Below are 25,296 nucleotides of genomic sequence, written 5' to 3' on the forward strand. Positions count from 1 at the left end.
AACCCATCTAGTCTATTGATTTCATGAGGAATGGTCATCAAATAAGGCATTACTGAGTGTGGGCCCCTCCAGGTGCCGTCTCTTCTCCGAGGGAAAAAGCAGCAGACTATGCTGCAGCGAGTGCCGCTCGCACGCGGGCTCCCAGGCCTTCCTGCTGAATCCTAGGGCTGCAGAAGCGACAGCAATTCATTGGCGCAGGCCTATTGCCCAGTCTCCTGTGCTCATTTGAAATGTTAGAGGAACAATGTGCTCAGGGTGTGGTGTCCTTACAAAATGCTGTGTAGCATGCCCATCTTTTTTTTAAAAAAAGCATTAGTTGCTTGTACTTTACTTCCTTAGAACAGGATAATGGGCACTCTATGAAGACAGGGAAATGGAAAAGCTCTGTGTTCTCCGCCGGGCCCTCATTTCTCAGCAAGTATCCCTGCACTGAGTCTTTCACCGACTTTCCTTCCTGGGGAGCTCAAACTGCGCTTTCACGGATGATCTGCCTTCCTCAAAGGGAAGCTGTTTGGTCTGTAAATGAAATGCATGAACGTCTGGCCATGCTCTTCTTTCAGCACTTTGGCAGCCTGTTAGCTGGGCTAGCCTTCCTGTCAATGCCGCGTTAACCAGAAATCGTAGCGGTTGTGCAGGCAGGGTTGTGCGTTTCGACAAGCCGTGGACAGCATAGCTGTTGGGGGCTACAGGCTTTGTCACCACCCTGGAGGTAAAGCTGCAGTTGCTAACATGGTGAAGGAGGAATGGCTCCTCTAAGTGGAAGTCTAATTTGTTCTCCTCTAGGAATACTCAAAAAGAAGAAAAAGCTGGAATGCTGGGTTAAAATTCTAAACACACGTACTTCAAATATAAGTACATTATGTTTCACTCACTTAAAATGTCAGGAAAATTGAATTGTGGCTCCTCTGTTGCTACCCACTGTGTTTCTAAGGCAGCTATCTCCAGACTGGTACAACCTTACACATTTTTATTATTGCTAGCAGCAAACACAAATGTAATATGATTGGGCTTTGCCGATTCTTGTGTCTTCCTCTGAAGAAGGAAGAGCTCTTGGCCTCACAGGGGACTGTGGCATCCAATGAACTTTGCCTTTTTTCCTGTACAGTGAATGAGAAGTGAAGCTGCTTGGAGAAATTACCCTCCTTTCTCTCTTGCATTTGTAGTGCTCTGAGCGTGATGGGGATCTAGTCTGGCAGTAGGACTGCAGAGCACTCCTATCATTCAGATAATTAAAGGCCAGCTTAATCTGCATCTGAGGACAGAACTTGACTCACATGGCAGGGGTAAATGCTGTGTGGGTACGACAGAGCCTGGGCTGCCTGCATGCCAGAGGTCCTCGGACAGGTAAAATACCTGGACGCTCTCTGCAAAGCATGATGCTGGGGCTGGGGTCTGCGGCCCACAGGGGGCAGGTGAAGCACGGATTGGTTTGGGGCACTGGTCTGTTCAGAGAGAGATGAAATATAATTATTTCTTTCTCAGAAAAAGCAGATGGTCTGGAAGAGGGGAAAATACATGACAGCTGGGTAGATCACTAGAGGAAACAGCTCATTTTGGCACTATGGTGACAGAGAGAAGGGATTCCTTTGGTCTGGATCTGTTTTGTAGGGTATAAAATTGGGGCATATGATGATTTTGTTCATGAACACATTTTTATTTCGTAGTTTAAGCACCCAAGTCGGAAAGTCCATATTCCTTTTGTTTCAGGTTTCTGATATGCTATCATTTCTCTACAAATTTATCACTGTGGTAAATCATAGCATTTCTTCAGAAAACTTTTTTTTAAGTTTTGTGCACAAGCTCTATTTATGTGAGCTGCTAGTTTCTTTCTGGCACTATAAGCTTGTTATGACCATGTTAGATGGGTATACTGGAAGATGAGATTGTTTTCTGTAGCACAAAATGCCAAATTCCTCTCTGGTGAATATAATGTTTGCAAAATGCTCTAACTGTAATAGTACTGACAAGCTTGTAGAGGAAAACAGAAACAAAACTACAGTGATTTATTTCCCATTACCATTTCTTAATGTGTTAGACTGAGGTTCTTTATTAAGGCACTGCATATGTGTTAGGTTTCTAAAACTTCTGTTTTGCAAATGAGCAGAAAGTAAACAGTAATAAATAAGCTTCTAAATAGTCAGTCTCTTCTCTGTGCTATCTCATTCCTTCAAGGTAAAAATCACTTTGATAAATAAAATGAAGCAGTTGTCTAAAATGCACAGAAATCCTTTTAGTTCCAAATGTGAGCTGGCAGTTTCTATTTTACTTTTACAAGCAAATCACGCTCATAAACCTCGAAAAATGTAAAATTGGATATTTGTATTTTTTTGTTATTTAAATACTACATTTTTCATAAACAAATATATTAAAACAATTGCTTTGATAGAAAATAGATTGAGAATCTTTACTGAAATATTCAGCTATAAAATGAGTCTACTTTTTCAAAAAGTTTGCTTACTGTTAGCATGAATTATAATATGGCAAGATACATGCAGCCATTTGAAGCATTTGTCATAGCTTTTTTGCTCAAGAACTCATCTGAGATGCATTTGAGGCATATTGGCACTAAACAGTATTTTTTTGGAACTTCTTTTTAGCAGCTGCAGACTCAAATAAATAAAGTCTTTGTAATAGACTTGATACTGTTTCTGGTTCAGTGTTGCACTGATTTAAAAAGTTATATCTGTTTATAATGTTATTTTCTTACTTTAGCAAAATTGAAAAAGTACTCAAATATCTTTTTACCTCAGTAATCTGGGGAAAATATTCTTTAGGTTATATTGCTGTTTGCACAGTCAGAGCAATTGAATAAGTTTTTTTACGAGTTGACACTAGTGTTCAAAAGAAATTCAAGACACTCAAATCTGTTCAGACCAACTAAAGAATATGAATTCATTATTCCACTAAATAAATTATATTCTAGGCTGAGGCTGTTGCATACTTCAGTGCATGAGCAGGGAGGGAAGTGTTTCCTACATCCACCTTGTAATCTCTTTATGGATTAATGCATGTATTAATAAGGGTTACATGCTGTATAAAAGTACATGTACTTTAGTGTATTGATTCTGTGATTTAGCTAATTTGAGATTAGAGTTATATCATAGGAGTGCTGGTGTGTTTTCAGAAGGACAACAGATTTTAAAAACAGTTTTGTTAATTTACAGGGTACTAACTTTTCTAATCAGTGGTCTCATTAAGAAGACAGATGATTTGCTCATTGAAGCAGGTTTAGTGGTTGGGCTGAAGCTGTTAAAAGGCTTACAAAAGAAGATTAATGACAGAGCCCCAGGTTGTATAGGTTACTCACGACTGAAGAATTTCTCCAGGAAATTCCAGCCATGATACATCAGGGTTATTTTAGGGTGCACCTATCTGTCCAACTGGACGCCTGCAAAGAAACAAGAATGAATGCCAAGACATGTCCAGAGCTGCAGTTTTTGTTAGTTTGATGTGGCTGTGGCCTTGCATTATGCTGTACTACTGAATTGGTTGTCAGCGATCAATGCTCTGATGGAAAAATACTCCTTAAAACAGTGACATAGAATGATGTCTGAATGCAATCAGTGACTGAGATCAGAGATTGATGTAATCAGAGCTTGAGACTGATTGTGCTTTACTTTCTAAATAAGTCATAGCTGCTTTGGTTGTATCTGCTCTGCCTGGGACAGACCTGCTGGATTGCTTGTGTGCCGATTGGCTCCCTCCTCCTCTACTGGAGGCTGCCTGGCATCTGTTGCAGAAGGACCATGGATCAAACGGACATAACTATGGCACACTGAAAGTGGCTGTGGAAATATTCATGGCTGTTCAAGATGGGATAGGTGTCTGAAGTCACTGAAACAGAATTGGTTTAGCATATAAGCACAGGAGTCTGCCATTTGTCTTCTTATCCCTGGGTGATACGATAGTTTGCAATGCTGACTTAGTTTTTTCTTGGCTTGTTGTTGAAGACTATCAGTGAGCCTGTCAGTTTATAGCCCTGTGTTGAGCAAGAGTAAGTAATTAAGAGATCTGTAACATGCTTACTGTGGAGGTAGCCTGAAGTTCAAGTCTCTGGTGTGAATCAGGAAGAAAAGGGACTTGAATCTAGTTCTATCATGTTCTGAGAGAGTGTCCTGTTCCTAAAGTCTGATCTTTCATCTGCTGGAATGAATACATACCTCCAGGCAATCACCTATTCCGGGTAAGCCAACATCTTTATCTTTTCAAAAAAAAAAAAAAAAAAAAAAACCAAACAAACAAACAAAAAAAAAACTTCTGCAGTTCCTAGGATTTTTTCAGGGCAGAACAGACATCTTTTTGAAATGGAAAAAGTTTACCAGAGATAAGGAAACTATTTCCTGCTCAGTTGTAGAACTGGGGTCATCTTGCTACTACGAAATCTTTGTTTCAGTCTCTTGAAGCACTTTTATTAAAAAAAGAAAAACATGTATTTTTATTTACTATGTAATTTTAAGAGGACTTAGTATTTCTTTTGTTGAGAAAGTTAATGTGACCAAAGTTTTGGAGAAGAAAGCCCTATAGCAAGCTGTGCAAAATGGCAGTTAGAAGGTAATGTCCTTCTTTCTGTAAAAATAAAACAATTGAGATGAGCAATGTTTGTGCTCACATGATACTTTGTCAGCATAATATTGGAACATGTGCAATTACAGGATACTGGGAAGTTCACTCTCTTCTTTCGAGTTAGGTTATATATTCCCATACTACTTTCTTTCCTCCAGATGCTTTGCCTAGAGTATTTAAAAGAAGAGAAAAGAAAAGAAAGCTTAATTTGCTCCTCTTTGTGGTTTAGTCTGTAACATTAAAACACTTTGTATAGAAGGAAATTCCATATACATATTTTGTATGCTGAGCTTTCTTTGGTTTAGAATGATGACTCATTCTTGTATGTGACAATACCTTAGCTTGTGGGGTGAGAAGGGTGAAAAGGGCATGTAATATTTAATAGGACAGAAAGCTGGAAGTCAGAACACTTGAATTTTATTTTTGACTCCATTGGTTATTTAATATGTGACCTTCTTCAGGTCCTCTCACTTCTCTGCACCTTTGTTTACCTAGATGTAAAATGGGGTCTTAAACCTGTAGGACCTTGAAGGGGTACTATAAAACCTGCAGTAGTTAATGAATGTTGATGAATTGCTTGGAGATCCTTGAGAGATGGCTTGGGGATCCCAGTGAGCTGGAACTGTGTTGGACTTCAAACTGCTGGGAGCCAGAGAGCACATTTTTTGAAAAAACTGAACAAAACTGCTGCAAGGCCAGAGAGTCAGAGTCACGTCTCAGCCTCTGGTTGTTCAGACACTTCTCCAGTGGCTTCATGAAGGCTTATTCGGCACAAAAAAAAGGAGGTGAGCGACAAGGAGGGTGAGTATCCAGGAGTAGGGAGAGCACAGGACGGCTATTTTCGGAGACAGTGGGACAACAGAATTCCTGGCTCCAGTACCAAAACCCTGGTTCCAAATTTCTGTCTTATAGCCAATATCAGTGTGAAAAAGCAGAAAAACTCTTTGAAGACTTTCACCTGCAAGTCATCACTGTACTCTTCCTTTTGTGTTTCTTTCAGGATTTCGTATGCTACTGAAAAACCTTCTTTTTTGAAAACTATAGAATGAAACCATATATTTCAAAACTGTGTAGTGCTCCTGCAAGCATCTAGCAGAAACTTTTTTTTTAATATTTGCTACAGTACTTTCTTCATCTGATAAATAGCCTTTTTATAATACAGAGTATGAATACTATTGTTTCTGTTTCTGTTTGACCCCTCTAATTACGCACCCTAGAACTTTGTTTTCTTTTTACAAAGTGTTTTGAAGTTTTATCTGTCTGCATAGATGTTTTTCCAGCTCAGGGCTTTGTAGTGACTGGCCATATTACCTGTCATCCTTTTTATTTTATTCCCAAGACTCATTATTACACATTTGTGTAGAAACAAATTGCACAAACCACTTACCTGCTTATGTTTCTAGTCTGTCCAGAGGCTTACATAAAAATAATCTATCATTATCTTCTTTTAGAGAAGTAGAATTTATGAATTCAAGACACCTGCTCTAATGTTCTCCTTTTTAAAAATTTGCTGATCAGTGCCCCTCATTGTACGATCAGCACCTTTTATGGCTTTCTGAATGTTCTTTTCTCCATTTCTCTGATATATGACATAAGTAAATTCCCAGTTATGGTGATACTACAATGGCTGTCTCCTGCCATCTACTCCTGGACAGTTATTCCTACATTTTTCCAAGGAACTCTGAAGAGCAGAAGTGCCTGGGGTTCTCTGTCAAGTTAAGGAAATTTGTTGACTCCATTCAGGCTGATTAAAAAGGAAGGTTGATAATATTTTGAATATATAGCATGCAAACTTAACTCAGAAATTTCAAGCAGTTTTTGAAATTCAAAATAAGTAATTTTGTGCTTCACCTTTCAGTGATGTGCCTTTCGGTGAAGTCATTCATTGTTTTTTTCTCTTGGAATTGAAACCAATTGAGGATGCCAGGCTTTGGCTCTCAGTGTGGACCTGACTGAGATGAAATGATCAAGATAAACTGGAAAACTGTTGGTAAGCCAGAAGTTGATGGCCGCCCACCACAGCTTTGTCTTTGGTGTCTGAGATTTCATAGCCTGCCCAGAGATCAGTGCCAGACAAAATAAATGCAAGGCTTTTGGTCCACCCTCCCTCCCCTTTTTTTTCCCTATCCTCCCAGATATGTTCAGGAAGAATCTTCATTCCTGTTGTAGTGGAGATTTGGGCTGGTGATGCAGCAGATATGTGGATAGTGTCATTAAACAGATGATCGTGTTTCCTGTGCACTGACGATGTTTCTACAGGTCAAGCTTTGCTCCTACTTCCAGAAGAAACTGGAGCAGAGCACATTCTCTAATGAGACAATTTCCATTTAGAGTACTCCCTACTCTCTAAAGTTAGTGGGCTTCCAGGGGCAGGATGCTCAGGAGTATGTGAGGCCTTCTTTGATTTCAGGTGCTGCTCCGCTGGCACCACAACCCTTCCCGACTACCAACCAACCAATCTTTCTGCAGAGCTCTGACAGCCTGAGTCAGGATCTCACTGGAATAAATGCCACCAGCATGGTCAGCATTTGCTCCTGCAGGCATGCTCTGGAGACTGCCTGGGGCAGGCTGCTATGAAAACTCCGTTTTTCCCACCATTTGTTCAACTGTCTCCCCTTAACCTGTTTGTATAGGTTAGCCTCTCAGCCTGTTTGCTTCGAGGGCTTTCTGGAGAAAAGGCAGTTCTAAAGAGAACTTAAGCTCTCTTAATACTTCTTCATCCCTATTGCTGAAGTCTCCTCCATAGCAAGAAAAGAAAGACAACTTGACCTTTTTTTTTGTGCAGACGTTTCTTTTTCAGGATTTTTTTATTTTAGTCACGAGGCATCTCTAAATAATCTCCAAACCTTGTCCCTGTGCTATGGCTCTTCTGTCACTCTCTCTGCCTGCCTGCATTTTAAAGCTTAATTCAGCTCCTACTGATGTTAATAGGTATTCTTGTGTAAGAGCAGGGTATGGCCCTTGGGGTCTAGTGTGTCTGTTGTGCCGTAGCTGTGGAAGGTGGTAGCCTTTTGCAAGATGTGCTTGACATGCAGTCACCTGTGGAAAATGCTGATTTGGTAGCAGTTAATACACCGCTTGCATTCATTTTCCTTGGTTGTATGTGGCAACTCAAAAAGCAAAGGAACAAAAAGCTAGGCCATTAGTGATATTTTTGCTGACTGTCTTCCTCTAAATCAAAGCAGGTATTCCCCTCTCCTTTCTCAATTAATGTTTCTATTGCTGTGTACAGCACCTTCCATATTCTAATTCACAGCATGTGAAAATGAGGTCTCGTGTACACACACACGGATTTCATTTTAACTACCCAGTGAAAAGTTTTAATTAGATGTTTCATGTGGAAACATGAAACAGGGTTTGAAAATAGCAGTGACCCTGTGGCCTTTCTCGAATATACTTTGATACCACGTGGCAGGCAGTTCCCGGCTTTTTTGTCCCTTACTGGAACATTCACATCCGAGCGGGGAATGCTTTGACGTGTGGGAGCGGCAGCAGCTGCTGGTTGCAGGCAAAAGTACTTTTAGCCTCATTTGGTGACTTAGAAAATAATAGAATGACCTAAATCAGGAAGATCATGAATGGCATCTGGTATTTCCTTTAACAGCTTGCTGGAGTTCAAACCATGGATGGATTTTCAAAGCACTGTGCTGTGGTAAGCTCTGAAGAGGAGATGATGCTGAACCACACAGCATCACCCTGCTAGACCAAGGGAAAGGCATACAGCCAAAATGCCTTTGCTGGCTGTGGTCTGCATCAGCTCTGCCCCTTGCGAGTCTGGCTGGCACTGCTGTCTCGCCTGGAGTGGCAGGACTGAGCACCATCCCATAGCTCTTCTCCGCTTCCTCTGGGAGGTGATGAGAGCGGCATTTCTACCTGACCCGATGCTAGGAGTGAAGCAGCACCAGGATGCAGCTCTCTTAGTAGAAGAGAAAACTAGCACAGAATGCAAATATACATCACCTTTTTGGTTTGGTAGCAATATCATGGTGTTTCTTCCCTTTTTAGGGGAACTACTATTTATTAAATAAATGCAGTATCAGATTATCCCTTTTTACCAAATATTTTTCATATTACAAATAGGGGATTATTCACCACAAGAGCCTTTGAAATATATACGTAGATACAACTACAACAGTTGAATCAATTTAGTGCTTGCAAAAATAATGCTGCTTGGCCATATTTAGCAGGTTAATAGGGAGAATTGATGTGGTCAGGGTCAGGGAAGAAGATATTAGTCAGTGCTGCCTGGAATGAAGAGGCCATAATTTCAGTTTGCACATGCAAAGCCTAGTTGTTTAAGTTTCAAGCTAAAAACCAGACACATTCAGGCCCGGGTTTCCTCGTGTCAATGGCAAACGGCTGGAAGGGGTACTGATGCTCTGGCTTTGTCTGCCTGCGTGCGACACTTGAATCTTTACAGTGGAATCAACACATTGATTCAGTCTGTCTAAATAATCTGTTGGTCTGTTCACAATACCCATAGCAGGCTGATCATTGTGCTGTATTGATTTCTTCTTGGTTTCCTAGATTTGATGAACTCACGTAAAAGAAGTATGTGACTTCTAAACAAAACTCCCTTTGCAGTGAGTGCTTTACTCCTGCTTCCCACAGAGGTAAAAGAAATAAAGTAAGTCTGGGTGGAGGTGTGAGTAGTGTCCTACCTGCTTTATCACTGGCACCTGAACAGCTTCCTGAGGAGAATGAGCGGTGCCCCGTGGTCCCTTGGGAGCCCATTGAATCCCCCTTGCTGCAGATGGTAGCACCTGTGAGGGGGGCCTTCCTCAGGGTTTCTTTAAGGATGTGGCAGAATCCCGCTCCACTGAGCAACATAGGGTGCTTGTGCGTCCTGTGCTCGAAGCAGCAGTCCCCCAGGACTCTTTCTCTGTAGAGGCAATCGCATCTGTGTGTGCATGCTGTACACGGATAAAATAGCCTGCGAACCTTGCCAAAAGCAAAGCTGGCCACTTACAAAGAGTGCTTATGGGACCCTTTTCCACACTGTAGGAATAACCAGTCATTCACAGGCAGTCTCAGGTTGGTAGCAGAGAAGCTGCTTTATCCTGATGAGCCATCTGTTGTGACACTCCTCCCAGCTTTTCCCCTTCAGATTGCATCAGCTTTTCAGCTGGCAGTTCCTGAAAAGTTTCAGTTTCCTTTTCGGTTCTTCTGTGCCAAACCTGACTCTTGGGCACCACATCTGAGGTCTCTACAAACTGCTATGCCCCTGCTTCAGTGCTGTGAGCATCACCTTTCTCCTGCTCACTGGCCAGTGCCTGCTGACAGGAAAACTGAAATAGGCAGGCTGCCTGTTCACTGGGGTGACCTTGGAGGTAGCCCTGTGTAGGTACACGTTAACCACAGCGAGCCCCCCAAGGAGGGAGGGCTGCTGATGGCCTCTGGGTGTCAGACTGGGGCTTGGGAGCTGCCCTTTCTGCTCAGACGTCCCCCAAGACCTTGGGCGAATGAACGTTTCCATGTCCCTTTTTTCAGGACTACTGTGAACGTAGGTACCTGAGATGCCCTCACACACTGGCACCCGTGGTGTTTAAGTAGTTAGCATGCACTGCCTGGCTGAAGAATGCTATAAATAGGATGAAACAACATCCTTTTTTAAGCTTGAACAAATCGCTGCAGGCAACAAATTTTTAACGTGGGAACCCAAAATTGGGTGCTTCCTTTAAGGTGTCTTTCATTTTTTTTTTTTTCCAGAGGAGCAGTCATAGCTTTCACTGCAGAAGACCTCTAAAAGTCTGTCCCTTTTATTTTGGTGCCTCACTTTAGACACTTCCTTGTAGGAACCTGTGCAGGAACTGAAGGAATATACTCCAATTTTACAACAAAGTCATAGGTATCCTTGCTAACTTGTGTGGGATCTGTAGCCACTTGTAGAACAGTCTTGCGCTGGGTGGCTGTACCCTTCCAGGAATTCATCGATGCTCACTCTCCCACCCTCAGCTGTTACACAGACACACACAAGTATACATATACATGTGGGGAAAGCATTTGTTATGAAACAGTTTTGTTTTATGCATGGAAAAAAAGTAGAAATCCCTTACGCCGTTTTCCTTCTCAGCTGCTGTTGTAATGCAGTTAAACTCCCTCCGATACTTACCAGTTCATCAATTGGCACATACTGTTTTCATAGCAGTGACATGGAAATAGTTTATTTGTATTAGACAAAAGCTATACAGTAAACCATGCACGTACATGTTATTTTGAAATGCTGTTAGTTTTTTAGTTTTTAACTTGTGTTATGTTCAATAGGTAGTAAGGATCCCGTAAGTGTGGAAATGGTTAAAAAAAAAAAAAAGGGAAAAAGAAGGCAATTTACTTATTTCTTTATGGTAGAAATTCATGCCTTACCTGCAGTAAGAAGAAATGAAGGTGTTGCATTCCAGCAGAAATACCAACAAGCTGTAAAAGGTGCTTGACCATTATAATGTAAAAATTAACTATAATCTCACAGGCATTTGCAATTTTCTGTGTAATTCATTAAAGCTGTGTTTTCCTGTATTCCAGTGCTCTCGTGCATGGAAGAGATCTGCGTCAAATGGCCGGGTGCTCACCCTGCTTGGAATAAGTCCTATTGATTTAAGATCTAATAATGTTTCCCATTCTGGAGATTCTTCATTTTGGCAATTTTGCTATTTCAGCACAACATATAATATCAAAATGCCCACATCACTTTTGCTGTTGCAGCAAATAATTTGTTCCAACCCTTTTTACAGTTTTTCCTTCTGATTTGTCATGCATGTGTTAAGTGCTTGCTACAGCAAAACTTCTTCTTTTGCTACCTTAGACAATATATCTAATGAACTTCATCTGTATTGCATTGTTAAGGGTAAGGAGCTAACTCTAAATAGAGTAGCGCTTTTATGAAAATGAAAGCCATAGAAAGTTGCTTCATCATGGGAAATCACTGCCAAATGTCATGTGAGCTCTTACTTTCCTGGCACGCACAATATAGAGAAACATTTGTTCATTTTTAGGCCCTAGCTACATTCAGCATCTTGACTTCTATTGCTTTACCACTTTTCAGTGCATGAATGTTTTCCATCAAAATGGATCATTATGAATTTACTTCTTTTAAATAGCAATAGAGATATTATAGAGATATAAATAATTAGAGGATTAGATCATGCTGTACAGAAACATCTTAATCAGATTAAATAAAAAATGCATTTTATTTTTAGAATAGTCTAATTTTTAGTGAACTGAAACTTAAAATCTGATGAATTGGCAATGATTTTGTGATTTGAAATTCAGAAAAAATGCATCCTGAATAGCAAATGAATGAAAGTTACTGTTGACTATCATCTCTGACTATCATGTCTTTTACATCTTGACCTTGAAAACTAGATTAGTTTAGTATTCTCCACATTACTGACCTTGAAACACAGTAATTGGGAAGATAGTGTTGAAGGTTAGCAGTATTTTTACTTCACTTATCATGGGAGAACAGTTTGAAAATTGCTGGGGGGGGGGAATTGTCTTTAAGATTTCCAAATAGTCTGAAAGTTCTGGTGATGGTAATGTTTTAAATTATCATTGTTCTAAAACTGTCCTTCTGTGCCAGCAAAGCCTCACATAACTAAAAGGAAAGGTGACTAGCGGATGGGGTTGAAATAACCTCATGAGTCTGGAGATTCCTGTGAAGCTGCTGATTAACCCTTTTTGTTGTTATGCAAACATGTCATCGTTCCTTGCGGATGTGTGGCCTCACAAAATATCCTTTGGCACAGCACTGCTTCAGTGGGTCAGGTGAGAAGCTACGTGCAAAGGTTATAGCTTGTATGTCAAATTAATGCCTTCGAGCCTAAGGTCTCATCTCTGTCTTTGCTGGTTATTAACAGGCAGCCACTGCACCAATGCGAACTGTAAGTATAGATGAAGAAACACATGGCACAGGAAGAGTTTGCTGCAGTATAGGTAGAGGTATAAGACAGAGATAGCAGCTTTTTTTGTCTTTACTGAGTGGGCAGTTACACTGTTAACTGCATATTCATTACTTATATTGGGAATAAAAGTTCCTAACAGATCTTTAGGAATGTTAGGTTGTGATAACTTGCATTTTAAGGGATCGGAGGAAAGTGTAAGCAACCTCTGTTTAGAATCATGAAAATCGAATTCATTTTATTAAAAACCTAACAGAAACCTTATGCTGAGGTTTTAAATGCTTTGTCTTTATCTTTCTCCAGTCAGATTATTGTGGTCTGTGTGTTTCCGATTGCATTCTCCTAATCCTCCTATGTCTGTGTTAATATTCAAAGCATCCATAAGGCACAAGTCCTCCTGACCTACTGTTGTAGTTATGATGATGCATAAAATAAATCATGGCAATGACTGAGGCCGTCTCAAGCACTTAGTGACTCTGGCAATTGCTTCTTGAAACATGACTGAACTGAAGAAAGGTTCATTAGTTATTTCCCTGGAGTACTTGGATATTGTAACCCTCTTCATGGACTTCTATTAGAGAGTTAAGACCTGGTCGCTTGTTCACACATCTCATTTTCTCTCTCCTTTGCTCAGCCATTCTCTGGCAGCTGATGAATTCCAGACCATGTCTCTTCTTCCCCCATGGCATCTCCTTACCTCTCAAAGTTCAGATCAAATAGCACATGACCAACCGGATGGGAAGGAAGAACTCAGCCAGGGTAAAGTAAACAGGTTTAGGAAGTCAGTACTTGAAGGACTGATGAGATAGGGTGACTTTCTGAGACATAAGACTATAAAAATCATTTCCTGATTCACCAGGAAGAAGTTGGTTAGATGAGATCTTACACACATACAGAAAAAGAGTGGCTGCTATTGACCATGAAATTCATGTTTTGTTGTGTAGATTGCTGGGAGCACTGATAACCTGTATAAAGCTATGCAAGTCAGGGGGGAATCAAAGTCAGAAATGGAGGAAGGAAGATCCAGAGCAGAGATAGGAGAGCTGCAGTATTTCCTGGGTGTCATCAGAGGTGTTGGTGTTGTTGGGGAGTCTGTGCTGTGCTGTCTGACGGTGATAGGATGTGGTGTGAGGAAGAGAAAGGCATCAGGCAAAGGTATGCATCAGTGAATGGCATCAGGAGAAGATACACGTCAGTGGATGTTTGCATCCCAACATGGAGCCACTGCTGGCTGAATGAAACCTGTGATAATAGGAAGCTGGCAAGTGGCATGGTGTTGTTGCTCTATATCTCTTCCTTTAGGTGACATCATTTCAGGTGGCTCAGGAGGTCAAAGAGGCAGGGGTATTTTGGGGGAGGAGCAGGGGAGTCATCCAAGGGAGATGGCTCAGGAACCTGATGTTGATGCTGCTCCTCATGGTGAATTAAAGGGATGGGGAATGGAGCCTTGTGCGGGCACGAGAGTGGCTGAAGAAGAGCTAGAAAAGGGCAGCAGTGAAACACAGTCGGAGCCTAGTGCCTGATGGATATTCAGACGCTTTGTGGATGGGGCTGGTGGGTGGAGGGATATGGTCTGAGGGGACCCTTCTGGAGAGCGTTGGCCTTGTGAAGAGCAGGGAGGAGGGGAGGCCCTCTCGGGGACAGGCTGTGCGTTAGTTACTGATAGTATCAGGGCCCCGACAGACATGCAGCAGCCTGGTTCAGGGCTGAGTCAAGGGTAGATCAGATGTCCTTGTTTTGGGGGCGGCAACATCCACCAGCAGGGTGAGGCAGATGGCTGGAGGCAGTAACAGCTTCGGCTGCCCGGCGTGATGTGCTGCTGCATGTCTGGCAGGCTCTGCCCCGGCAGCAAGGGTTTTCCCTGGTGCTCTTGTGCATGCTCTCCTGATGCTGAGGTACAAAGTGAGTCTGAGAGGGACGCCGAGTCACTTGTGAGGTTTCCTGGTCTTTATTCAGGTGAATCCTCACAAAACATTGAATTTTAAACCTTTTAAGTATTTCTTCCTTTTCTAATGATAAGTTTTGTTAAATGGTCCCATGCAAAAATTACATTTTGGGTTACTTTTGTCAACTTTTTGCAGAAGACAAAGTAAAACCTGGCATTTGCTGTGTTGTGGTGTGCGTTCCTCAACAAAGGGGCAATCTGTGCAGAGGAGGACACACAAATACACGTATACTGTTTACTCAAGATGCCTTGCATCTCATTGCAGATACCATGTGATTTAGTGGTTGCCATGGTGACTATGCATTTTTTATTCCATAACTTGAATAAATGTTGAGATTGCCCTTGATATAACTAACTTACCTTCCTCCTAAAGTTGTACATGATTGTATTATCTAAAGAAAGCAGCGAGGAAACTCCCAGCATTCATACTGAAATAAATTTTTACAGAATATAGTTAGTTAAGGAGCAGATACATTATTCTGTCTGTAACAAAATATAAGTAATTTAATTTGAGATACTTAAAATCATAAAATAGGAGAAATGTAAAATGTTACTTTATAATGTGAGTGGCTGGCATTATTTTATATTATTCTGTAATTTTTATTGTTTGTGTCAGTTTTGGTTTTCTTCAATACATGAAAATATAATTAAAATATATCATTTTATATATGCCATCTTTACAAAGGCATACAAGAAAACAGTTTTCTTCTTTTCTTCACTGTAGTCTTGAAATGAAATTTCTTTCTTGTGTGATATAGCCTCTACTTTTAAATGAATTATTGCTGACAACAGCTGGTTAATTGCTAATCCACACTTTCCCATCTCCATTCTTTTTTTTTTCCCAAATGTGAACAACAAACTTGTACCAAGAACAAAAAAAAAAGATCCTGTAATTTGCTCCTGTGCGTGTATGTAACATGTTGGAGAAAAGCAGCCTGTATAGAAGCAGCCTGATTTTTCTCATTTCTGTGATGAACTATTTGTTGAAATCAGTGAGCATTTTATCCTACATGAGAAATGCAGAATCAAATCTGCTATTAGATGAAAGGAGTGAGCTTTATTTTTCCATCTACCCTCTTTTTCATTTCTTTTTGGCAGGCTGACTGCATGCTCTACACATTGCTCTCTCCTTAGGATACATTACCAACTCTGCCAGTGATTAGTGGCTCATCTATTTTTGAGTGATTTAGATGCATGAATTAATTAGGAAGAAAAGAGCCATTAGAAAGCATCAGTAAAAAGGCTGGTCATTTCAGGCTATTTTAGGAGTTAAAATCGTCATCCAAATGAAGAAAATTATATTTGCAGTGAATCATGCTTTTCTCAAAAGAAATCACAGCACTATATCTAACTAAGTTGAAAAAAACCACCAAAACACAGGTTATAAACTCTGGTTTATGACTTTTACTGTTTAGCTAGAGGTTAAATAAACTGGTTTAATTTTAAACATTTGCTTTGGATCTTTTTTCATGCTTTCTGTTAAAAGCTCCCATTAAATATCAGTGCATTTGTGGTATTTTGATTGCAGAGTTCTTGAGAATGAGCTCCATCTTTATATAGTATTCTAATTTTTAGAATTTATCTTAAGCCTTTTGTGAGGCCAGAACCAGATATAGGCCTTTGCTGAGTATTCTATCTTGAAAAATCAGCTGCTTCCTTCTGTGAGCATAGATACTTCAAGAAAAAGAAACATGTTTTACAGTGATAAATGTAATAAGCAGAACATCAGTTAATAGACAAGTTTTAATCTTACAAGTTTGGAATCCTGGGTTTTAATGTGGATAGTGTATATCTGCCCCCATTTAATTTTTTTCTACTAGAATAATGGCATTGTCAGCATGAGAGGTGCTGAGGACATAAGGGAAGAGAAAGAAGTTTCTCTGGTAGACAGTAACTGGATAAGTTTTTTTTTTTTTTAATAATATTTTACTTCATGCCAAATATAAATTGGAGTGAAAGGCAAAGAAAGAGATTGTGTCTTGTCTGTTTGACTTAAATTGTAGGTGTCCAGCATCACTAATTAAAGCTACATAAGGCTGATGGTGTCATATATTTACTGCCATATCTCTTCCATTCTTTCAGGAGACCTTATTTATCACTAAGTCCATAATAAAGGTTGTAAGGGCTTTGCACAGGTGTCCTTACCAAAGTGAATATTAGTCTATGTTAATAAAACAGATAAAGTAATATCAGTGAGTTATCTTGTGCAGTAGTTTCTGTTCTTGTGTGAAAGCTGTATGTGGGCTGCCTTAGACACCAAGTAAGAGCCCTTCTGAATGTTAATGAGTTTGTTATCTAGTTCCCCTCATATCCCAATAATTTTTAGAATTTCACTCTTCTGATGTTAAGATTATTCTCAAATAGAATTTCTGTATATCTAGTCAGTCATTTTCAGATTTTTTTCCCTAATGCATATGATAATAGTAGTATGTTTTATCAGTGCTGGGATATCTGGATTAAGTCTACAGTCCTCCCAGAATTCTTTCCCCTTCCTATGCAAGAATCAAGGCCTCTAGTTGTTATCATATTTCCTTCATGCTTTTCATTGCAGCTGAGGCCTGATCCATTGCCCACTGGCATCACGAAGATATTCTTTTTGGTAGCTGTTGGTCTGAACTGCTACTTGATCTAATGTACAAGGGAGATACCTGCCTCTGGTGCTGGAATTTTTATCCTACAAGAAATTTTACACTCTGAGGAAAAAAAAAAGTTCCCATCCTGATTCAGGTAAAAATAATACAATTGACAAATTCCCTCGGGATAGAAATATAAATTTAATTCTCCTGCCACCTACTCAGGAACTTGGGACCTTCAGGCTGTAGCTCCAGGCCTGATGAGCTCCTGAGGGGCAAGGGGATCTAAAGCCCTGCCAGTCTGCAGTGTGCGGTATCGGCAGATACCAGGGGGAGCCTGGCAGGCTGGTTTCTGTTCAAATTGACATGTTCTGGCAGTGTTTCAGTTCTAGGGGATCCACATTTTTCAGCAGAAAAAAGTTGTACTGGAAAATTTCCAATCAGCTCAACCTACCACCACATTAATTGCAAGGTGACTGGAAGAGATAGCTGGCACCTGTCCCTTTTGTCCTACAGTCACATTAATGTGTCCTGGTGTGCTGCAGAGTTTTTGCAACTGCACATGCTCTAGGTCTGCAGTTCTTCCTTACCCTGGTATTTTTGAAATAAGTGCCACCCTGCCAGCTGTGGGAGAATGATAACAATATTAATAGTCCTCATGTCTTTTGTCTCTCTCTTGTGCTCCCTCGCTCTTTTTTTTTTTCTCTCAGCTGTTGTATGGTTATAGAGAAAAGGTCTCCTACGTTGTCCTTGCCAAGGTGGTAGCACTCTGTCAGGCTGTCAAACTTATCTACTAATAGCTTTGAAGTGTGTGTGCTCAAAGAAAGGGAAAAACGAAATGCATAGCCTCCAGTTGTCTTAAAAAGCCATTATTCATTATCTAACAAAGAGTTGTGGGGTGTTAGGGTTGTGATACCATTACTTGGATGCCTGTGATACCATTAATGTGGCTTTTGTGTTATTTTAGAAAGTATGCTCCTTTTCCAATGTTACAGGTACTGCTTCCTTTCATTAAACCCCAATCCATCAAAGTGCTTTCACCTTGAAGGGCAATATTCTGAGGTAATCAAGGGCCAGTTTGGGGTATAGAGAATTCAGGATCCATTTAGGGCATTTCCTGTCACTAATTTGCTGTGCAAGGCTCCTCTTCTCTCTCTCCTTTGTCTGTCTTGATTTGCACAGGTCTTTTTTTCTTTTGGTTTTATCTTGTTTTTTAAGTGGTCAGCACAGCAGAACCCCAGCCTTGCTTGCAGTGGGACTGCTTCTTGAGCTTAAGCATACACATGCAGTTGAGCTTTTTTTTGCCCTAGGACCTGACAGCAGCCTTTCTGCTCACACGAGGACTCATGCTCAGTCATTCCCTATTCCCATGAGCAGTTTCCTCTTCTTAGTAATAGGGAAAGCAAAAAGAATCCTGCTCTCAGCAGTTTTGGGATTACAGGAAGAAATTGAGTTTCTTGATGTATGACTGTGTAGTGATATTAATCTTTTCCCTGATGCCTGTTGTCTATCATCTCTGTCTTACCTGCGCTATCCTTTTGACCCTTCTACAAGGGTAGCTTGTTATTAACATTGTCTTTGCAGCAGATGCTCAGTATGCAGATGATAACATCAACAATTTTTGTAAAAGTGCTTATTCTGTGCATTATTGTATGTGATACTGAAAATTGTTTCTGGCAACAAAGGATTTTGATTCTTTTCCTGACGTGACTTTTGCTTGTTTTACCACCATCTGCAAGTTGATAAATATTGATATTCAGAAGAGGGTTTGCTAAGCAGAATGTCAGCTTTTTTTTGTGCATTTCTGAGACAGATAGCTCAGCATGAAACCACAGTGAAGTTTTGGTAGGATCCCTGGATTTGTTTTGCTGGGGAGATGATTATTGCATCATTTAAAGTGTTTTATGGACTGGTCAGAAGTCTCTGAGAGCCAAAACAAAATCACCATGTAGATTATTTTAATTTTTCTTTAGTGAATTTCTCTTTCTCCCAATATGCTGTGGATTAGCACATCTTTATGAAAGCAGGTTTAACAACTGCACAGGGAAACAAAAATATTAGAGTATAATGAAAAATTGGGGAAGAGTTCTTGAGATGACAAAAATAACAAAATGCAATATGAGTATTCCATGAACTATATTTTATAGGAAGATAGAACAACGTATCCTTATGTGAGATATTTTTTGATTCTTAAGTATTTTCATATGAAAAGCTGCTTTGATGTTTCTGCAGTCATACACGGTATTTTTTTTCCTTGAAATTTGGAAAAAGCAATGATCATCAAATTGGCTGAAATAGGCAGTCCCATTTAAAATGAAGTTTTGCGCTATGGTATTTTAAGTAGAATTAGAATAATAGCTATTTTTTATTTTTGTCTTTCTAGAATAAGGAGAGGATAAGCATTTCAGAAAAAAGATATTTACCAATCTCCTTGGTTGAGCTGTGCTGGTGGCTTTAAAATGCTTTTCTCCTGCTGTAGCTGAAAGTGAATCAAGCCTATTAATGCTGAATTTGATCTCTGTTGAAACTCTGTGAAATACAGCAACATATTCCAAGATGGATTATCCACAGAGATCACAGATACTGTAGGCCATCTCCCACTTTAATTGTGATTTGTTCATTTCCATCTTCTTGTCAAATAAAGAGGAAAAACCTGTAAGGACTAGGGCCATTTTTGTACATCTGTCTGTACTTTGGTRATTTTAAATCTAATTCTGCAGTATCCACAATAACAGATTCTAGTGAAGAACATAATGAAGTGTAAGCAGGCAGTCATCTTTAGTCTTTGATAGATGCTGTCTGAAAGAGAGTCTCTTATAGGAGAAACTGTTAATAGATTTTTTTTTTTGCTTTCTTTGATTGATGCAATATAAATATGTTTGTGTTTTATAGCTAGGACTAGTCTCATTGCATACTACTAGGGTTGGAAAATGTCCCACATTATAAGAATCCATTTTCAGTTGCTTATAAGAGTTGTCACATCTTATCTGCTCATTTTGAAAGGTGTCTGCCTCAGCCTATTTAATTTCTTAATGAAAAATGCAGCCAACATGGTTCAGTGGCTGCTAAGAGTAAGGTTAGAGGTAAATACTGTTTTGCTACATTAAAAAAAATTCTGGCAGTAGTTTCTCTGAAAAGCTCTTATACCATTATACTTCTGAAGTGGGATTTGAAATCCCTTTGGGGAAGAGCTTTTGTTTTTTTGCCATCTTCATAAATATCCGCCCAGATCTGGCCCAAGTTACATGCTTTGCAAAGAGTTTTTAGAGCTTTGCAGGTTAATATTTGAAGATTCACTAAGCTCTGAGCATGCTTCAGCCTGAGCTGAAAAAGCTTTTCATTACAGCTGTAGCTCTTGGCTGTTACAGCCAGGATCTTCCTGCAGGACATAATGAGCCTGGACGGAGCTCTGAGCTAAAACAGTTGTGTTTTTTGCTGTGTCCAAGGTAGTCCTCAATGAGCAAGTTTGGGGATCTCTGCGTCACTCTGTGGACACACACGCTTTCAGCCTTCGCATAAGGTAAAGCAGGATTCCAACAGACAAGAACATTTTTTCTCAGTCTTGACCCAGTCCCAGAGCAAATGCTTGCCATGTGTTGAAGAAGGCAGAGTTGTAGTGAAGGAACAGGATGTAATAAAAAATCATGTCTTATTCAGAGGAGATAAATTAAGGAGTAACAGTCAGTTTTTCCCAGTTTTCAGGCTCAGTCTTTCATCGTGTTCTCGTATGTCTTTTTTGAACAGGCAATATGTTCCATTAAATGGAGGGATTGATTATAACATCCAAGCAAAAATATTCTTGTCCAGGAAGACAGTTTTCTGAAATGAAGATCTTGCTATTTTGCTTTTTTTTTCTTGCTCTGTCACCTACTGGAGCACCTTCCCTGTGCTTACACATCTGTGTTTCCAAAACCCCTTCCAGCCTCCACTCTTGTATTTGACGCCCCTTTCACAGAAGGATTCCCCTGTGCACCTGGGATTTGCGGGCAGGGAAGTTCCTGGGATTCTTCTGGGGGCAGAATCTTCTTCAGAGCCCAAGCGGCCCTGGGAATTCTCCGTGCCTGACTTTTCCTGTACCACTCAAGGGCATGCCCTGGCACCAGCATCAAAAGACATGGAGGCACAAGTGATCAGCATTATCTGATTGTGTTGAGTCAGTTTTTCCAAATTACGCTGTGAAAACAAAATGTTCTTGCCCTCTATAGTTCCTAAAGGAGGCAATTTCTTTGTTATTTAATGTGATTTTGGAGGAGATAGTCTGTGTAAAGCTTGCTTCGTTATATGTTGCCCAAGGAAGATTTGCTTTGCCTTTGCTCAGTGGGAAGAGGTGTACGCATAGATGCCTTTATTCAGGTTGTCTCTTAATTCCGGTATTGCTTTCTTACTCACTGAAGTCAACAGCGTGGGGGTCTCTCTGGCTCTGGGCTTTGCCTAGGTAGCTTTGGGCCTGGCCCCTTTTTAAAAAAAGCAGATGTAGAGATACTGAAGAAGAGTTCTGTCATTGGGAAGTGTATGTTTTGAGTTGCTAAGTCATGATGTTTCAACGTGACAGTTTAGTAATGGGTAAAATAAATAAACCTGTGCACAGGTGTCCTGTCCCATGGAGGAGTGATGGAAAAATGGGAGATTCTTCCCAAAACAAGAACCTGTATTTTCAGTGAAGCAGGTTTATGATGATATTGTGTCTATTGCAAAACATACTGTTTTTTCCTTGCTGGAGTGGGGCTGCAAAAAGCTTTTAGAAGGTAAAGAAGATTTCAAAGCTGTTTCTAGTGGTGGATGTTTCTAGTAGGAAGAGGGGAAACAGCACATTCTGGATGTTGGTTCCTGTTTCAACTAATCAAAAGGCCAAACTAAGGAATTCTAGGGACAGAGAAATATCCCTGGTTGTTACAGATACATGTTGCTTTGGCCAGAGTTTTGATTCCTCCATGTCAATTCTTGATAACCCAGAAATTGCATCTCCCATAATGAAGCCGTCACCCCATGGCTATTTTCAACACTATCATATGTACTTCTGTTTGCTTATGCTCCAGTGGTAATTCAGAGGGTTGTATTCCTACTTATGCAAAGCGTAACCTGCACAAGTTAAGGCCTGCTAAGCAAAGAGTTGCAGTTGTTTCATTCCAATAAGTACATAAATATTTATACTGCACCAGGGTTCCTTTCATGCTGAAAATAAAGGTAGTATGTGTCTGCTGTTAAAATATATTACCCTGGAGATAAAATGGCTTATGTCAATAATAGAAAAATAGACAAGAGCACTGGAATTGCTGCGATATTGGTCAAAAGATCTGCTGAGTCCAGAGGGCCTTACTGTTTACTTGAAACTCCTGCTGGTAAGTTAACATAGATGTTGACATCAAGAGATGATTAATTAAAAGCCATAATTAACATGAAATATAATGGTTAATACAGATGGAGCGCTGCATGGACACTAGCTAACTTTCCTAGCACATGCATAATGTAGAAGAAAACGGTGGTTTTGAAGAGACAACTGAGACAGGGAGAGTCTGGACAAGTGACTTGCTCAAGGCTACGTACTGAGTGAGACGATGATTACTCTCCAGGGCATCTCTAGAGCTCTTCACCCTGCTGCCTTTCCTCCAAGCTGGGCTTCCTCTGCAAGAGCCCAAATCCAAACGTATTCTGAGAGTCACTTCCCACCCTCTGCACTGGAGTGGAGTAATGTCGAATAGGCAGCCTCTGAAGGCTCAAAGCTGAGATGCCAGTGTCACCAGAGTTTAAATAATGCTTCTGCTGTTGATCTGCAGCACACCCTGCCCCTGCAGCCCCTCTGCCCCAGATTCATCTGGACAGCTATGAAATGAGGGAGTTGGTAATGCTGAGCTGCTGTGTCCCTGTATGGTTGGTGCTGGTTACTTACGCACGGGCTGCACAGTGCTCTGAATAAGAAAGTGTTGAGAGATCCTATTGTTAAATTAATTGGCAGTATGATGAAAATGTCTCTTGAGTCAGTTTGTTGACTTTTGGGGACTCATTTCAGCTAGGGTGCTGCCTTGCGCATAAGTACTTACTGCTGTCACATGGGGGCCCCTCGCCTCGTCCTCTGCCAGAAGCTGCAGGTGGAGCAGGCTGAGAGCAGCCCAGTTTTCTTCCAGCAAGAATTAATTATTTCAGAGGCCATTCAAAATCCAGTAAATGAAGCATGCCTTTACATCCTTTTAGAATAGTATCTGTAGCCTTGAAATCAGAACTTGGAAAAATTGGGGAGATACTTGGGACTTTTCTGTGTGCTTTGCATTGTTCGGGTTAATTGTTGCTTGTAGTATGATTCAAGGGTCAAACTGAACACACAAAATTGTCATGTATAACTGGGATTTTAATGAGATAATAATTCTTTCCATACAACAAAAGTGTTTAAAACAGAGAACAGCCAAATAAAGAAGTTCTCTATCCCTTCCTTTTTTTTGGAAATAATTATTATAGGCAATGAAAATCCAAATTCAACCTGATTGTCCTTGGGTTTTGCACAATTTTTGTCCTTCCTGATAAAATTGGTTGATTTTTCTCTCCCTTGAAATTGATAAAACAGGCAAGGACAAAAATAAGAACCTTATGAAAATCTTACCATTGGAGCTCTTTATGCAGTTAGTTTGCATATAGTTATCCAAAAGATTTTTTGGAAATGGCTGTGCTTGGCGAGATGTTAAGGTGGGAATGCTGTCTTCGAGAGTAGCCTATTGTTAATGTCCTTTCAGTATGATATAGCTTTCACCCTCCCACTGCTCACTGTTGAGTTGCTGCCAGCTGCTCATGTATGCAATGTATATGAGTGTGCTAAAAATCCATTTCCATATATGTGAAAATAGATGGTTTGTACAGACACAGTGCCATACATTACTTATATGCCCTATATCTGCTGCAGTTCAGAATGTCAGTGAGCTCAGGGAAATGAGAATCAGGGCTCTCTCAGAGGATGCCAGAGAAAGAAAGAGAAACAGGGAGAGAGAAATGGAGAGGGTGGTTTGTTTGTATAAACCTCCCTGTTATTGAATTGCTTTAATACTGCACCTGTTTCTAGTTCTTGCTCTCGTTCTCTTTTGTTGCTTCTTTTACTGCAGCTTTTCAAATATGTAGGCAACAAAAAACCCCCACGTCCGGTGAAATGGAAGATTACAATTATGCATCAGTATTCCTGTAACGTGGCTTCTCAGTAATGTCCCCTGGGAATGTTACAATGAATATCTGACATTAATTGGCTCAGTACCTGTATGTCTGACCTTGCAGAAATTTAATAGATCAATTCTACGTGTTGTTTACTGATAAAGAAAACTTATTCAGGGTAGGGGATGCATCTTTGGACGTGCTTGCACCACAGTGACAACCAGAAGCAGTGATCACACTCACTGGATCTTGGAATAAGAAACAAAATAATAAAAAAGGGGATCAGAAAGTTCTCTATCTTGTTTTGCCAAGATCTGTTTCTCAGCAATTTTTAGGCTACTTGAAGTCTTTGTCATTGCTGGATACTGTATGCTTGATACACAAATGCTAGTTTTTCTCCTTCAAGTAGTACATGTACTGCCTTACTACACGTATAAACGAATGTATCATTCACACAGTGAATGATATAATTCTAAACTAGGTCAGAATTAGAGGAACAGCCACTGCCATATGTAGTTGCATTTAAATAGCTCGCCTCTTTTGTGTTGCTCACGCTCCTGTGACAGAATCCACTAGGAGGATCTCACGGTGGACTAGGAGCAGCTCTCATCAGGCAGCGCGTATCAATGCGCCCTGCTCCACCAGCAGCAAGCCCTTATCTCCTGCACTGCACAGTCAGCTGGCTGGGCTGCTCGGGGCCTGCGGACGCGGGCTGCGTGTGCAGAAATGGATGGTTGTTCAGCTCCTGTCTGTTCAAGGGAGCTGAGACGGGGAAAGTCAGTGCACTGACCCATCTCCGTTTAGCTGAGATTCACGCAAGGGGTGTTCACGGGGCTTAACTTTCTATGTTGCTGTTTGTCTCGCAAGTTAAAAAGTTGTTGAAAGGGAGGGAGATTTGTGCATAAAATATTTTAAAGGATGCCTAGCGGCATATATTGCATCTCTGCCTCACTGTTTTTATTGCCTTTGTTTAAGTAGAGGAGGGAAGCTGTGCAGAATGTCTATTCTGTTTGCACAGCATGCAAGCTATTACTAGAGCACTCGGAAGGCTTGGCGGGCTCTGGCTGTTGTAAGCTGCCCTGTGTTTTATCTGACCGGTTGGAAACCAAACGAACCCTCACCTCTGGGAAGCCCCCCTGCATCCCTGCTGCTGCGAGTTAAACCCACCGCACGGCTGCTGCCCACCGGCCAC

At 40.6% G+C, this 25,296-nt stretch overlaps 1 protein-coding gene across 1 annotated transcript in view; it reads left to right on the forward strand.

Annotated features, from left to right (window-relative positions):
* Window positions 1–25,296, forward strand: part of RAPGEF5 (Rap guanine nucleotide exchange factor 5) — a 137,629-nt gene that overhangs the window by 46,338 nt on the left and 65,995 nt on the right. Inside the window, exon 10 of the mRNA XM_026090916.1 lies at window positions 2,102–2,107. Coding sequence (XP_025946701.1) covers window positions 2,102–2,107 — 6 coding nt within the window. The remainder of the gene's footprint in view (window positions 1–2,101; window positions 2,108–25,296) is intronic.

This window comes from Apteryx rowi, unplaced genomic scaffold, assembly GCF_003343035.1.
Source record: "Apteryx rowi isolate R43461 unplaced genomic scaffold, aptRow1 scaffold_881, whole genome shotgun sequence".
Taxonomy (NCBI): domain Eukaryota; kingdom Metazoa; phylum Chordata; class Aves; order Apterygiformes; family Apterygidae; genus Apteryx; species Apteryx rowi.